At 48.0% G+C, this 16,780-nt stretch overlaps 1 protein-coding gene across 3 annotated transcripts in view; it reads right to left on the bottom strand.

Annotated features, from left to right (window-relative positions):
* SPEG (striated muscle enriched protein kinase) overlaps positions 1 to 16,780 on the bottom strand; it is a 236,068-nt gene that overhangs the window by 2,296 nt on the left and 216,992 nt on the right. For all 3 annotated transcript variants that reach the window (XM_040441587.1, XM_040441588.1, XM_040441589.1), the window contains 4 exons: positions 15,660 to 15,899; positions 10,401 to 10,624; positions 10,226 to 10,301; positions 7,766 to 7,915 (listed from right to left, as the gene is read on the bottom strand). In XM_040441587.1, coding sequence (XP_040297521.1) covers positions 7,766 to 7,915; positions 10,226 to 10,301; positions 10,401 to 10,624; positions 15,660 to 15,899 — 690 coding nt within the window. The remainder of the gene's footprint in view (positions 1 to 7,765; positions 7,916 to 10,225; positions 10,302 to 10,400; positions 10,625 to 15,659; positions 15,900 to 16,780) is intronic.

The following is a 16,780-nucleotide window of genomic DNA, read 5'->3' as shown; positions in this document are numbered from 1 at the left end:
TCAGCTCTCCTGTGTGGTGTAGTGGATCTGCCGGCTCTCCTGTGTGGTGTAGTATAGAGGATCTGTCAGCTCTCCTGTGCGGTGTAGTATAGAGGATCTGTCAAGCTCTCCTATGTGGTGTAGTATAGAGGATCTGGCGGCCCTCCTGTGTGGTGTAGTACAGAGGATCTGTCAGCTCTCCTGTGTGGTGTAGTACAGAGGATCTGTCAGCTCTCCTGTGTGGTGTAGTACAGAGGATCTGTCAGCTCTCCTGTATAGTGTAGTATAGAGGATCTGTCAGCTCTGCTGTGTGGTGTAGTATAGAGGATCTGTCAGCTCTGCTGTGTGGTGTAGTATAGAGGATCTGTCTGCTCTCCTGTGTGGTGTAGTATAGAGGATCTGTCAGCTCTGCTGTGTGGTGTAGTATAGAGGATCTGTCAGCTCTCCTGTGTGGTGTAGTATAGAGGATCTGTCAGCTCTCCTGTGTGGTGTAGTATAGAGGATCTGTCGGCTCTCCTGTGTGGTGTAGTATAGAGGATCTGTCAGCTCTGCTGTGTGGTGTAGTATAGAGGATCTGTCAGCTCTCCTGTGCGGTGCAGTATAGAGGATCTGTCAGCTCTCCTGTGTGGTGTAGTATAGAGGATCTGTCAGTTCTCCTGTGCGGTGTAGTATAGAAGATCTGTCAGCTCTCCTGTGTGGTGTAGTATAGAGGATCTGTCAGCTCTCCTGTGTGGTGTAGTATAGAGGATCTGTCAGCTCTCCTGTGTGGTGTAGTATAGAGGATCTGTCAGCTCTCCTGTGTGGTGTAGAATAGAAGATCTGTCAGCTCTCCTGTGCGGTGTAGTATAGAGGATCTGTCAGCTCTCCTGTGTAGTGTAGTATAGAGGATCTGTCAGCTCTCCTGTGTGGTGTAGTATAGAGGATCTGTCGGCTCTCCTGTGTGGTGTAGTATAGAGGATCTGTCAGCTCTCCTGTGTGGTGTAGTACAGAGGATCTGTCAGCTCTCCTGTGTGGTGTAGTATAGAGGATCTGTCAGCTCTCCTGTGTGGTGTAGTATAGAGGATCTGTCAGCTCTCCTGTGTGGTGTAGTATAGAGGATCTGTCAGCTCTCCTGTGTGGTGTAGTATAGAGGATCTGTCGGCTCTCCTGTGTGGTGTAGTATAGAGGATCTGTCAGCTCTCCTGTGTGGTGTAGTACAGAGGATCTGTCAGCTCTCCTGTGTGGTGTAGTATAGAGGATCTGTCTGCTCTCCTGTGTGGTGTAGTATAGAGGATCTGTCAGCTCTCCTGTGTGGTGTAGTATAGAGGATCTGTCAGCTCTCCTGTGTGGTGTAGTATAGAGGATCTGTCGGCTCTCCTGTGTGGTGTAGTATAGAGGATCTGTCAGCTCTCCTGTGTGGTGTAGTACAGAGGATCTGTCAGTTCTCCTGTGTGGTGTAGTATAGAGGATCTGTCAGCTCTCCTGTGTGGTGTAGTATAGAGGATCTGTCAGCTCTCCTGTGTTGTGTAGTATAGAGGATCTGTCCGCTCTCCTGTGTGGTGTAGTATAGAGGATCTGTCAGCTCTGCTGTGTGGTGTAGTATAGAGGATCTGTCAGCTCTCCTGTGCGGTGTAGTATAGAGGATCTGTCAGCTCTCCTGTGGGGTGTAGTATAGAGGATCTGTCAGTTCTCCTGTGCGGTGTAGTATAGAAGATCTGTCAGCTCTCCTGTGTGGTGTAGTATAGAGAATCTGTCGGCTCTCCTGTGTGGTGTAGTATAGAGGATCTGTCAGCTCTCCTGTGTGGTGTAGTATAGAGGATCTGTCAGCTCTCCTGTGTGGTGTAGTATAGAGGATCTGTCAGTTCTCCTGTGCGGTGTAGTATAGAAGATCTGTCAGCTCTCCTGTGTGGTGTAGTATAGAGGATCTGTCAGCTCTCCTGTGTGGTGTAGTATAGAGGATCTGTCAGCTCTCCTGTGTGGTGTAGTATAGAGGATCTGTCAGCTCTCCTGTGTGGTGTAGTATAGAGGATCTGTAAGTTCTCCTGTGCGGTGTAGTATAGAGGATCTGTCGGCTCTCCTGTGTGGTGTAGTATAGAGGATCTGTCGGCTCTCCTGTGTGGTGTAGTATAGAAGATCTGTCAGCTCTCCTGTGTGGTGTAGTATAGAGGATCTGTCACCTCTCCTGTGTGGTGTAGTATAGAGGATCTGTCACCTCTCCTGTGTGGTGTAGTATAGAGGATCTGGCGGCTCTCCTGTGTGGTGTAGTATAGAGGATCTGTCGGCTCTCCTGTGTGGTGTAGTATAGAGGATCTGTCAGCTCTGCTGTGTGGTGTAGTATAGAGGATCTGTCAGCTCTCCTGTGTGATGTAGTATAGAGGATCTGTCGACTCTCCTGTGTGGTGTAGTATAGAGGATCTGTCAGCTCTCCTGTGTGGTGTAGTACAGAGGATCTGTCAGCTCTTCTGTGTGATGTAGTATAGAGGATCTGTCAGCTCTTCTGTGTGATGTAGTATAGAGGATCTGTCAGCTCTCCTGTGTGGTGTAGTATAGAGGATCTGTCGGCTCTGCTGTGTGGTGTAGTATAGAGGATCTGTCAGCTCTCCTGTGTGGTGTAGTATAGAGGATCTGTCAGCTCTCCTGTGTGGTGTAGTATAGAGGATCTGTCGGCTCTCCTGTGTGGTGTAGTATAGAGGATCTGTCAGCTCTCCTGTGTGGTGTAGTATAGAGGATCTGTCAGCTCTCCTGTGTGGTGTAGTATAGAGGATCTGTCACCTCTCCTGTGTGGTGTAGTATAGAGGATCTGTCACCTCTCCTGTGTGGTGTAGTATAGAGGATCTGGCGGCTCTCCTGTGTGGTGTAGTATAGAGGATCTGTCGGCTCTCCTGTGTGGTGTAGTATAGAGGATCTGTCAGCTCTGCTGTGTGGTGTAGTATAGAGGATCTGTCAGCTCTCCTGTGTGATGTAGTATAGAGGATCTGTCGACTCTCCTGTGTGGTGTAGTATAGAGGATCTGTCAGCTCTCCTGTGTGGTGTAGTACAGAGGATCTGTCAGCTCTTCTGTGTGATGTAGTATAGAGGATCTGTCAGCTCTCCTGTGTGGTGTAGTATAGAGGATCTGTCAGGTCTGCTGTGTGGTGTAGTATAGAGGATCTGTCAGCTCCATGTGTGGTGTAGTATAGAGGATCTGTCGGCTCTGCTGTGTGGTGTAGTATAGAGGATCTGTCAGGTCTGCTGTGTGGTGTAGTATAGAGGATCTGTCAGCTCCATGTGTGGTGTAGTATAGAGGATCTGTCAGCTCTCCTGTGTGGTGTAGTATAGAGGATCTGTCGGCTCTCCTGTGTGGTGTAGTATAGAGGATCTGTCAGCTCTCCTGTGTGGTGTAGTATATAAGATCTGTCAGCTCTCCTGTGTGGTGTAGTATAGAGGATCTGTCAGCTCTCCTGTGTGGTGTAGTATAGAAGATCTGTCGGCTCTCCTGTGTGGTGTAGTATAGAGGATCTGTCAGCTCTCCTGTGTGGTGTAGTATAGAAGATCTGTCAGCTCTCCTGTGTGGTGTAGTATATAAGATCTGTCAGCTCTCCTGTGTGGTGTAGTATAGAGGATCTGTCAGCTCTCCTGTGTGGTGTAGTATAGAGGATCTGTCAGCTCTCCTGTGTGGTGTAGTATAGAGGATCTGTCAGCTCTCCTGTGTGGTGTAGTATAGAGGATCTGTCGGCTTTCCTGTGCGGTGTAGTATAGAGGATCTGTCAGCTCTCCTGTATGGTGTAGTATAGAGGATCTGTCAGCTCTCCTGTGTGGTGTAGTATAGAGGATCTGTCAGCTCTCCTGTGTGGTGTAGTATAGAGGATCTGTCAGCTCTCCTGTGTGGTGTAGTATAGAGGATCTGTCGGCTCTCCTGTGCGGTGTAGTATAGAGGATCTGTCAGCTCTCCTGTGTGGTGTAGTATAGAGGATCTGTCAGCTCTCCTGTGTGGTGTAGTATAGAGGATCTGTCAGCTCTCCTGTGTGGTGTAGTATAGATGATCTGTCGGCTCTCCTGTGTGGTGTAGTATAGAAGATCTGTCGGCTCTCCTGTGTGGTGTAGTATAGAGGATCTGTCAGCTCTGCTGTGTGGTGTAGTATAGAGGATCTGTCACCTCTCCTGTGTGGTGTAGTATAGAGGATCTGTCACCTCTCCTGTGTGGTGTAGTATAGAAGATCTGTCAGCTCTCCTGTGTGGTGTAGTATAGAGTATCTGTCGGCTCTCCTGTGTGGTGTAGTATAGAGTATCTGTCAGCTCTCCTGTGTGGTGTAGTATAGAGGATCTGTCAGCTCTCCTGTGTGGTGTAGTATAGAGGATCTGTCAGCTCTCCTGTGTGGTGTAGTATAGAGGATCTGTCAGCTCTCCTGTGTGGTGTAGTATAGAAGATCTGTCAGCTCTCCTGTGTGGTGTAGTATAGAGTATCTGTCGGCTCTCCTGTGTGGTGTAGTATAGAGGATCTGTCACCTCTCCTGTGTGGTGTAGTATAGAGGATCTGTCAGCTCTCCTGTGTGGTGTAGTATAGAGGATCTGTCAGCTCTCCTGTGTGGTGTAGTATAGAGTATCTGTCGGCTCTCCTGTGTGGTGTAGTATAGAGGATCTGTCAGCTCTCCTGTGTGGTGTAGTATAGAGGATCTGTCAGCTCTCCTGTGTGGTGTAGTATAGAGGATCTGTCAGCTCTCCTGTGTGGTGTAGTATAGAGGATCTGTCAGCTCTCCTGTGTGGTGTAGTATAGAGTATCTGTCAGCTCTCCTGTGTGGTGTAGTATAGAAGATCTGTCAGCTCTCCTGTGTGGTGTAGTATAGAGTATCTGTCGGCTCTCCTGTGTGGTGTAGTATAGAGGATCTGTCACCTCTCCTGTGTGGTGTAGTATAGAGGATCTGTCAGCTCTCCTGTGTGGTGTAGTATAGAGGATCTGTCAGCTCTCCTGTGTGGTGTAGTATAGAGGATCTGTCAGCTCTCCTGTGTGGTGTAGTATAGAGGATCTGTCAGCTCTGCTGTGTGGTGTAGTATAGAGGATCTGTCGGCTCTCCTGTGTGGTGTAGTATAGAGGATCTGTCAGCTCTCCTGTGTGGTGTAGTATAGAGGATCTGTCGGCTCTCCTGTGTGGTGTAGTATAGAGGATCTGTCGGCTCTCCTGTGTGGTGTAGTATAGAGGATCTGTCAGCTCTCCTGTGTGGTGTAGTATAGAGGATCTGTCAGCTCTCCTGTGTGGTGTAGTATAGAGGATCTGTGGGCTCTCCTGTGTGGTGTAGTATAGAGGATCTGTCAGGTCTCCTCTGTGGTGTAGTATAGAGGATCTGTCAGCTCTCCTGTGTGGTGTAGTATAGAGGATCTGTCAGCTCTCCTGTGTGGTGTAGTATAGAGGATCTGTCACCTCTCCTGTGTGATGTAGTATAGAGGATCTGTCACCTCTCCTGTGTGGTGTAGTATAGAGGATCTGTCAGCTCTCCTGTGTGGTGTAGTATAGAGGATCTGTCACCTCTCCTGTGTGGTGTAGTATAGAGGATCTGTCAGCTCTCCTGTGTGGTGTAGTATAGAGGATCTGTCACCTCTCCTGTGTGATGTAGTATAGAGGATCTGTCAGCTCTCCTGTGTGGTGTAGTATAGAGTATCTGTCGGCTCTCCTGTGTGGTGTAGTATAGAGGATCTGTCACCTCTCCTGTGTGGTGTAGTATAGAGGATCTGTCAGCTCTCCTATGTGGTGTAGTATAGAGGATCTGTCAGCTCTCCTGTGTGGTGTAGTATAGAGGATCTGTCAGCTCTCCTGTGTGGTGTAGTATAGAGGATCTGTCAGCTCTCCTGTGTGGTGTAGTATAGAAGATCTGCCGGCTCTCCTGTGTGGTGTAGTATAGAGGATCTGTCACCTCTCCTGTGTGATGTAGTATAGAGGATCTGTCGGCTCTCCTGTGTGGTGTAGTATAGAGGATCTGTCGGCTCTCCTGTGTGGTGTAGTATAGAGGATCTGTCAGCTCTCCTGTGTGGTGTAGTATAGAGGATCTGTCGGCTCTGCTGTGTGGTGTAGTATAGAGGATCTGTCGGCTCTCCTGTGTGGTGTAGTATAGAGGATCTGTCAGCTCTCCTGTGTGGTGTAGTATAGAGGATCTGTCAGCTCTCCTGTGTGGTGTAGTATAGAGGATCTGTCGGCTCTGCTGTGTGGTGTAGTATAGAGGATCTGTCGGCTCTCCTGTGTGGTGTAGTACAGAGGATCTGTCGGCTCTGCTGTGTGGTGTAGTATAGAGGATCTGTCACCTCTCCTGTGTGGTGTAGTACAGAGGATCTGTCAGCTCTCCTGTGTGGTGTAGTATAGAGGATCTGTCAGCTCTCCTGTGTGGTGTAGTATAGAGGATCTGTCAGCTCTCCTGTGTGGTGTAGTATAGAGGATCTGTCAGCTCTGCTGTGTGGTGTAGTATAGAGGATCTGTCAGCTCTCCTGTGTGGTGTAGTATAGAGGATCTGTCAGCTCTCCTGTGTAGTATAGAGGATCTGTCAGGTCTGCTGTGTGGTGTAGTATAGAGGATCTGTCAGCTCTCCTGTGTGGTGTAGTATAGAGGATCTGTCAGCTCTCCTGTGTGGTGTAGTATAGAGGATCTGTCAGCTCTGCTGTGTGGTGTAGTATAGAGGATCTGTCAGCTCTCCTGTGTGGTGTAGTATAGAGGATCTGTCAGCTCTCCTGTGTGGTGTAGTATAGAGGATCTGTCAGCTCTCCTATGTGGTGTAGTATAGAGGATCTGTCCGCTCTCCTGTGTGGTGTAGTATAGAGGATCTGTCAGCTCTCCTGTGTGGTGTAGTATAGAGGATCTGTCAGCTCTGCTGTGTGGTGTAGTATAGAGGATCTGGCGGCTCTCCTGTGTGGTTTAGTATAGAGGATCTGTCAGCTCTCCTGTGTAGTATAGAGGATCTGTCAGCTCTCCTGTGTGGTGTAGTATAGAGGATCTGTCAGCTCTCCTGTGTGGTGTAGTATAGAGGATCTGTCAGCTCTCCTGTGTGGTGTAGTATAGAGGATCTGTCCGCTCTCCTGTGTGGTGTAGTATAGAGGATCTGTCAGCTCTCCTGTGTGGTGTAGTATAGAGGATCTGTCAGCTCTGCTGTGTGGTGTAGTATAGAGGATCTGGCGGCTCTCCTGTGTGGTGTAGTATAGAGGATCTGTCAGCTCTCCTGTGTGGTGTAGTATAGAGGATCTGTCAGCTCTCCTATGTGGTGTAGTATAGAGGATCTGTCAGCTCTCCTGTGTGGTGTAGTATAGAGGATCTGTCAGCTCTGCTGTGTGGTGTAGTATAGAGGATCTGGCGGCTCTCCTGTGTGGTGTAGTATAGAGGATCTGTCAGCTCTCCTGTGTGGTGTAGTATAGAGGATCTGTCAGCTCTCCTATGTGGTGTAGTACAGAGGATCTGTCAGCTCTCCTGTGTGGTGTAGTATAGAGGATCTGGCGGCTCTCCTGTGTGGTGTAGTATAGAGGATCTGGCGGCTCTCCTGTGTGGTGTAGTATAGAGGATCTGTCAGCTCTGCTGTGGGGTGTAGTATAGAGGATCTGCCAGCTCTCCTGTGTGGTGTAGTATAGAGGATCTGTCAGCTCTCCTATGTGGTGTAGTATAGAGGATCTGTCGGCTCTCCTGTGTGGTGTAGTATAGAGGATCTGTCAGCTCACCTGTCTTTTTTAATAAATATGAGTGGTTAATTACTATTTGGCTCAGCACTGTTTTTGTCTCCGAAGAACATTTTTCTAGAATTGTAGCACCCTTTTTTTACCACATGTGGGCCTCAGCCCCTACAATTGTTGGGTTGCTCACCAGGGATATACAGACAGCATTTTTCGTATGAAGAGGGATGCGCTCTGAGACACATTGGAGTACAGCTTAAAGATGTCAAACCGTCCTGATAAGATCTTATTTTCTGTTTCTGCTGTGTCCAATTCAAAGAAGGGAGATCGTCCACTCAGCCTGCGGCATAAGAAAATGCATATATTTGCACCAAAATTTGCAGCCAAGAAATGGAGATATATTACTAAACAAGAGCAAGAAGCATGCTCATCAACGCTAGCATGTTCTCTATCCAGTTCTGTCAGCACTTTTTGTCAAATAGCAAGAAGTGAGCTGCACTCACTATTCTGCTGGTGCAGTCACTGTGTACATACATTACTTATCCTGTACTGATCCTGAGTTACATCCTGTATTATACTCCAGAGCTGCACTCACTATTCTGCTGGTGCAGTCACTGTGTACATACATTACTTATCCTGTACTGATCCTGAATTACATCCTGTATTATACTCCAGAGCTGCACTCACTATTCTGCTGGAGGAGTCACTGTGTACATACTTTACTTATCCTGTACTGATCCTGAGTTACATCCTGTATTATACCCTAGAGCTGCACTCAGTATTCTGCTGGTGCAGTCACTGTGTACATACATTACTTATCTTGTACTGATCCTGAGTTACATCCTGTATTATACTCCAGAGCTGCACTCACTATTCTGCTGGTGCAGTCACTGTGTACACATACATTACTTATCCTGTACTGATCCTGAGTTACATCCTGTATTATACCCCAGAGCTGCACTCACTATTCTGCTGGTGCAGTCACTGTGTACATACATTACTTATCCTGTACTGATCCTGAGTTACTTCCTGTATTATACCCTAGAGCTGCACTCACTATTCTGCTGGAGGAGTCACTGTGTACATACATTACTTATCCTGTACTGATCCTGAGTTACATCCTGTATTATACCCTAGAGCTGCACTCACTATTCTGCTGGTGCAGTCACTGTGTACATACATTACATTACTTATCCTGTACTGATCCTGAGTTACATCCTGTATTATACTCCAGAGCTGCACTCACTATTCTGCTGGTGCAGTCACTTTGTACACATACATTACTTATCCTGTACTGATCCTGAGTTACATCCTGTATTATACCCCAGAGCTGCACTCACTATTCTGCTGGTGCAGTCACTGTGTACATACATTACTTATCCTGTACTGATCCTTAGTTACATCCTGTATTATACTCCAGAGCTGCACTCACTATTCTGCTGGAGGAGTCACTGTGTACATACATTACTTATCCTGTACTGATCCTGACTTACATCCTGTATTATACTCCAGAGCTGCACTCACTATTCTGCTGGTGCAGTCACTGTGTACATACATTACTTATTCTGTACTGATCCTGAGTTACATCCTGTATTATACTCCAGAGCTGCACTCACTATTCTGCTGGTGGAGTCACTGTGTACATACATAACTTATTCTGTACTGATCCTGAGTTACATCCTGTATTATACCCCAGAGCTGCTCTCACTATTCTGATTGATTTGTACCTCTTCTGCGTTTTTGACCCGCACCTGGCTCCCAATAACTAATCAAAATAACTGAAGTGTGAACTCTTAGATGCTGCGATCGCTATTGACTACGGCATCTAAGGCCTCTTTCACACAAGCAAGTTTTCCGTCAGGGTGCGATGCTTGAAGCAAACACGTAGCACCCGCACTGAATCCTGACCCATTCATTTCAATGAGTCTATGCGCGTTGTTTTTCACGCATCATTTTTGCGTTCAGGAAAAAAAAAAATTCGCACCATGTTCTATATTCTGCATTTTTCACGCCGCCCTGGTTCCATAGAAGTGAATGGGGCTTCAGTGAAAAATGCATTGCATCCGGATGCAATGCGTTTTTCACTGATGGTTGCTAGGAGATGTAGATTGTTATTCTTCATTGTTTTTTCACACACATGTAAAAACGCATCAAAAATTGCAGTCTGCAATGCACGGGCACCGGCCGTGGGGCTGCCACATGCGGATCGCGACCCCATTCACTTGCATGGGGTCTGCGATCCTTCTGTTCTGCAAAAAGATAGAGCAAGTTCTATCTATTTGCGGTGCGGAGGCACGGAACGGAACCCACGGAAGCACTCCGTAGTGTTTCCGTAGTGTTCCGTTCCGTGGTTCCGTTCCGCACAGCATCTCCGGATTTGCAGACCCATTCAAGTGAATGGGTCCGCATCCGTGAAGCGGAGTGAACACGGCCGGTGCCCCGTATATTGCGGACCCGCCGTATTCGGGCAATACGGCATTTGAGGGGCAACGGCCGTGTGAATGAGCCCTAACGCAGATACTTGAAGGTAATTTATCAAAACTTGTGCAAGGTAAAAGTTGTGCAGTTGTTCATAGCAACCCAGAGTCATTGCTCCACTCGTCACTTGCATCAGTTTTACTAAATGTCCCACACGGTATTTGTTACTCACATGATATAGGTCAATACTCCTAGCCCCCACACATCGGCGGCTGCCCCGACCGGGTCTCCTCTGATCATCTCCGGAGCTGTGAGGAAAGAACAAGGCGGTCATACAAGAAGGGATAGTGTGGCTGCAGTCTATAGGGGTCCTGCGTTGGTTACGGTGATGGAGGGGTTTTACGTACCCATATATTCCAGCGTCCCCACACGCTTTCCCAGCTGACGAAGGACGAGGGGGTTGAATATCTGAGCGCTTCCAAAGTCAATGATCTTGACAGTGTTCATATAGGACACTATAATGTTCTCTGGTTTAATGTCCAGATGTAGGATCTTCTGTTCGTGGAGATACTCCAGACCCTGTAGGATCTGAAGGAGATAATTGGCCACGTCGTCCTCTGAGTAACGGAATCTGACAAAAAAAATCAAAATGGGGTTGAGGAAAGCTGACAATCAGGGGCGCACCACCAATGAGGCCAGGTGAGGCAGGTAGGGGCAAGAGGGGGGCAGCCGAAGGGCCATGGGCTGAAGGGAAGGTGTTAGGTTAAAAAATTGGCGTTGGGGAGGGGGAGCGCCGTTTCAGTTTTCGCATCAGGCAGCAGAAAGGCTAGGTGCACCCCTGCTGACAATGATGAATTTATAGATCCATGTGTTTGCCTTGAAGGGAAAATTTCATCAAAGTGTGATGGGTGGGGGTCCGGCTGCAGGGAGTCTGGAATAGTGCACCCTCTCAGCAGCATGGCTTGCATAATTTATAAAACCTGCCGTGGAGGATTAGGCCACTAGGTGGTGCTGAGAAGCTTCATTTAAAGGCTTTGTACCAAGCTGAAAATGTGTCCCCTAAACACAGAGTAGGGGACAAGCGTCTGATTAGTAGGGGTTCTAATTGCTGGGGGTGTAGAAGGGGTTCAGATTGCTGAAACCCGACCGATCACAAGAAAGGAGGGGTTCTTATTCCTGCAAATTAATGAAGCAGCGGTAGGGCACGGACACTGCTCCATTCATTCTCTATGGACTGCTGAAGATCGGCAAGAGCTTTACTTGACTATTTATGGCAGTCCAGTTGAAAATGAATGGAGTGGCAGCTCGACCACCATTCAATTCATTCTGTTCACTTGGAACCTTGTTCTTACAATCACTGCAAGTCCCTTGCATCCAGTGGAGCATTATAATATTCAATGCTGCCTGCAGCCACCACAAGAGGGAGCCCAGGTGTCACGCCCTGCCCTGTGGGTGTTCTGAGGAGATCTGTCAGAGTTGCTGCACGTAACTTGATCTGACAGTTTGTTTTGTTGTGGGTTTGAGCAGAATCCCACCTCCTCCCAGGTATTGCTCTTTAGGTAATGGGTGAGGCTATTTATTCCTCCCTCTCCCTATAGCCTTTGCGGGTTATAGTTCTGCCTTGTGTGAGCTCTGGAAGTTTGGTGGATCGTCTGCTCCAACACATCCTTAAATAAGTCCTTTTCCCTTGTTCCTTCTGTGTCTGTTTTGATTAGGCCTCTAGGGTGACGCTAGCTTCTTTGGTTGTTGAAGGAGCTGGGTGCCTCTTTCCCTCTTCCCTACAGTTGAGGGTTTGGTTCAGTGTGTTATAGTCTTAGGTACGTGGGCATGTGCATGTCTACTATCGAGATATGCACATGGGCATAGCAGCTTAAGGAAAGTGTTTTAGGGATTGCTAGGAGGTGACCCCTTTGTTCCCTAGCATTTGGGGCCTAGTCAGTTGTTTTGTTTGCTTTGCCTTGTTCTGTTTCCTTCCCTTATCTTACCTACCGTGACACCAGGAGCTCAATGTATACTGTTCTTACTGAGTTTATATATTTTATGCACTTATCTAGCGCTGACATACTCCGCAGTGCTTTTACAGACATTAGCATCACACTGTTCGCAATGGGTCTCACAATCTAAGGTCCCTATCAGGATGTCTTTGGAGTGTGGGAGGAAACCGGAGAACTCGGAGGAAACCCACACAAACACGTGGGAGAACATACAAACTCCATGCAGATGTTGTCCTTGGTCGGATTCGAACCTAGGACCCCAGGGCTGAAAGGCAACAGTGCTAACTCAGAGCATATGCAGTATTCGTTAAGCTCCTGAGCTCTCCCTAGTGGTGGCTGCAGACAGAAATGAATTTTATGACAAGCCTATGTCTAAATCGGGGGCAGTGGCGGATTACAATAGGGCGTTCGTGTCAGTAGCCCTGGGGGGCCCAACCTGACCCGAACGCCCACATACTGCGGCGGGGCACGGGAGTGCAAAGTTCCCTGCCCCGCCGCCGATCATCGCCATAGGCTTCAGGCCTAGTAGGCCTGAGGCCTATGCGGTAGTGAAATCCCGGCGCAGGCAGGCGTGATGACGTAATCGCGCGTCTCTGCCGGGATGCAGCACTGTGACGTGTGCGCATCTGCCTCATCCCACCTTCCTCTGCGAGCAAGCGCCTGGCCCTGGACATAGGTGAGCATTTAGCTTTTAATTATTTTTTTTCAGATATATATTTTTTTATGTGCCTACTTTGGGGGACCTGGGGGGTGGGGACACACAGGAGACATATTAGTGAAGAGGCATCGAGTACATCAGGGGGAAATTACTATATTGGGGCTTCTGTATGAGGCAAATTACACTGCTCAAAAAAATAAAGGGAACACAAAAATAACACATCCTAGATCTGAGTTAATTAAATATTCTTCTGAAATACTTTGTTCTTTACATAGTTGAATGTGCTGACAACAAAATCACACAAAAATTAAAAAATGGAAATCAAATTTTTCAACCCATGGAGGTCTGGATTTGGAGTCACCCTCAAAATTAAAGTGGAAAAACACACTACAGGCTGATCCAACTTTGATGTAATGTCCTTAAAAAAAGTCAAAATGAGGCTCAGTAGTGTGTGTGGCCTCCATGTGCCTGTATGACCTCCCTACAACGCCTGTGCATGCTCCTGATGAGGTGGCGGACGGTCTCCTGAGGGATCTCCTCCCAGACCTGGACTAAAGCATCTGCCAACTCCTGGACAGTCTGTGGTGCAACGTGACGTTGGTGGATAGAGCGAGACACTGATGTCCCAGATGTGCTCAATTGGATTCAGGTCTGGGGAACGGGCGGGCCAGTCCATAGCATCAATGCCTTCGTCTTGCAGGAACTGCTGACACACTCCAGCCACATGAGGTCTAGCATTGTCTTGCATTGAGTGGAACCCAGGGCCAACCGCACCAGCATATGGTCTCACAAGGGGTCTGAGGATCTCATCTCGGTACCTAATGGCAGTCAGGCTACCTCTGGCGAGCACATGGAGGGCTGTGTGGCCCTCCAAAGAAATGCCACCCTACACCATTACTGACTCAATGCCAAACCGGTCATGCTGGAGGATGTTGCAGGCAGCAGAACGTTCTCCACGGCGTCTCCAGACTCTGTCACGTCTGTCACATGTGCTCAGTGTGAACCTGCTTTCATCTGTGAAGAGCACAGGGCGCCAGTGGCGAATTTGCCAATATTGGTGTTCTCTGGAAAATGCCAAACGTCCTGCACGGTGTTGGGCTGTAAGCACAACCCCCACCTGTGGACGTCGGGCCCTCATATCACCCTCATGGAGTCTGTTTCTGACCGCTTGAGCAGACACATAAAGGCGGAGGTAGCGGTCCTGCTGCTGGGTTGTTGCCCTCCTACGGCCTCCTCCACGTCTCCCGATGTACTGGCCTGTCTCCTGGTAGCGCCTCCATGCTCTGGACACTACGCTGACAGACACAGCAAACCTTCTTGCCACAGCTCGCATTGATGTGCCATCCTAGATAAGCTGCACTACCTGAGCCACCTGTGTGGGTTGTAGACTCCGTCTCATGCTACCACTAGAGTGAAAGCACCGCCAGCATTCAAAAGTGACCAAAACATCAGCCAGGAAGCATAGGAACTGAGAAGTGGTCTGTGGTCACCACCTGCAGAACCACTCCTTTATTGGGGGTGTCTTGCTAATTGCCTATAATTTCCACCTGTTGTCTATCCCATTTGCACAACAGCATGTGAAATTGATTGTCACTCAGTGTTGCTTCCTAAGTGGACAGTTTGATTTCACAGAAGTGTGATTGACTTGGAGTTACATTGTGTTGTTTAAGTGTTCCCTTTATTTTTTTGAGCAGTGTACTATGTGGGGGAAAATTATTATGAAAGGATTACTATGTGGGGGCAAATTACGGTACTATGTGGGGGAAACTACTGTGTTGGGGCAGTGTGGGGGAAAATTACTATGTGGGGGCAGTGTGGGGGAAATTATTATGGGAGGGACTACTGTGTGGGGGCAAAGTACTATGTGGGAGCAGCGTGGGGGGCGTTGCTATTGGGGAGGCACTGTAGGGGCAATTCTATTATTTTTGGGGACACTATACAGAGATTATTACCTGGAGCTGAATATAGGGGGTTATTATTACTGGGGGTCTCTAGGAGACATTATAGCTGCTGTGGACACTATACAGAGATTATTACCTGGAGCACAATATAGGGGGTTATTATTACTGGGGGTCTCTAGGGGACATTATAGCTGCTGTAGACACTATAGGGACATTTGGGGTAATTTATCAAACTGGTGTAAAGTAGAACTCGCTTAGTTGCCCATAGCAGCCAATCAGATTCCACCTTTCATATTTGACAGCTCTTTTGGAAATCCAGTTCTACTTTACACCAGTTTGATAAATGACCCCAATTATTTCTACTGGGGTCACTATTTTTTCAGCAGTATAGTACCTGGGGCATTGGGGGGCACAACGGGCACAGTATTGGGGGTGGCAGCAGGGTGACACTGTAGGAACACCAGGATGGGGAGAAAACAGAGAAATCTAACATGTCTGTGTTACAAACTGTAGAGACGAGATGTGGCTGAAAGAATTTGTCATGGCGGTCTGGGTCAAATGGAGGAGAAGAGGAAAGAGAAGGTCTACATGACGGGAGATGTCACTGGATGTAAGAGGTTTGTGGTGCTGTATTCTCCTCCATGTCTTTTTTATTATAGTTATATGTATTTAAAATTTGGCAACCAAATTTTTGAGTTTAGGACCCAATTTGGGGTTGTTGTTTTTTTGTCTGAAGATGTCATATGGCCTAAGAAGAGACTCTGGCGCTCACGAAGCACCGCAGCCTCTTCATACAGAAAAAACTAAACTAAAATGGAAGGAGGGGCCCGAGTTGGGTAGATGGCCCCGGGCCTATCATGCACTTAATCCGCCCCTGACTGGGGGTTGTATCCCTGAAGATCTGGGTGGCACATAGCTAGATGACAACTCTCATGGGGGTTGTAATAGTGACCATATTGGAAACAGATAAGTCTAAGTAAAGGCTGAAAAGAACTTGACAGCTGACGACAATACAAATGACAGTCATTCCTCTGTATGTACTATACATGTTGTCATCTATACACGGTACATACGTGTCTCTTGCGCAGCCCATTCCTGCCCACGTCCACCTACCTCTCCACCAGGCAGTACAGGATTTCTCTTCCAGGGCACTGCTCAGAGATGAGGACCAGGTAGCGGGGTGTAATGTATGCCTCATGTAGGCTCAGGATCCTCTGGTGGTGAAGACACTTCAGAACCTCGTATTCTTGCAGGGCGCTTTGCTTATTCTCAGGCTCGTAGTGAATAATTTTCGCCATGAAGTGCTTTCCTGTGGCATTCTCCTTACATTCCCGGATCACCCCAAAGCGACCCCTGCGGAGGAAGAATCCATATCATTATGACCTCTGTACAGACCCCTCCAACATGAAAATACTGCCACTTTCTAGTGTGCTTTGTGTTTCGATTCTTCACCATTCTTAAGATCCCTACTTGCTGTCGTTGAATTGTTTCCATGCAGAAGCTGAAAACCCAATCCTTGCCTAATACTTTTCCCAGCAGAGGATTTGCTACATTTGTAGAATGTAGTCTACAAAATCCTCTGTGAGGGGAACACATCTCACTCCTGTCCTGACAGTTTGTAACAATGTATCGGTGAAGGTAAAATAATCAGTCTGAAGTAGCAAATCATCAGCTGTGAGCAAGAGGTTAAAGGGAGTCTGCCACCAAAATATGAGGTTGTACACCACTTACATGGCGCTCTAACCTATCCATGATTCTAACGACCTTTGTAATTATCTTCTGACTTTCACCAGCAGGAAAAACACAGTTTAATCCATATGCAAATGAGGGCTCGCAAGTGCCCGGGGGCGGCGTTCGGTCTGCCTTCTTTTTGCATTGGTCCTCCCCAGCCTCTTCCTTGGCCCGCCCCGCAAGTCCCTTGCGTCATCCACAGGACCCCTCCGATATCCCGCGGGTGCACAGTGCACCGCCGACGCAGGCATGCGCACTCTGATGCCCATTGTGGGCACGGCATCGCTACATGTAGTGTGCATGCGCCAGGGGGGCGGATCAGAAGCAAACAGGAGGACTGGAGGCTGGCGCATGCGCACTACATGTAGCAAAGCCATGCCCACAATGGGCTTCACATTAGGACATCGCCCCTGGGCACTTGCGAGCCCTCATTTGCATATGGATTAAACTGGTGAAAGTAAGAAGAAAATTACAAAGGTACCATTAGAATCATGGATAGGTGC

The sequence above is a fragment of the Bufo bufo genome, chromosome 7, assembly GCF_905171765.1.
Source record: "Bufo bufo chromosome 7, aBufBuf1.1, whole genome shotgun sequence".
Taxonomy (NCBI): Eukaryota; Metazoa; Chordata; class Amphibia; order Anura; family Bufonidae; genus Bufo; species Bufo bufo.
Note: the sequence above shows the minus strand (reverse complement) of the source record. Positions and strands in the feature narration are given on the sequence as shown.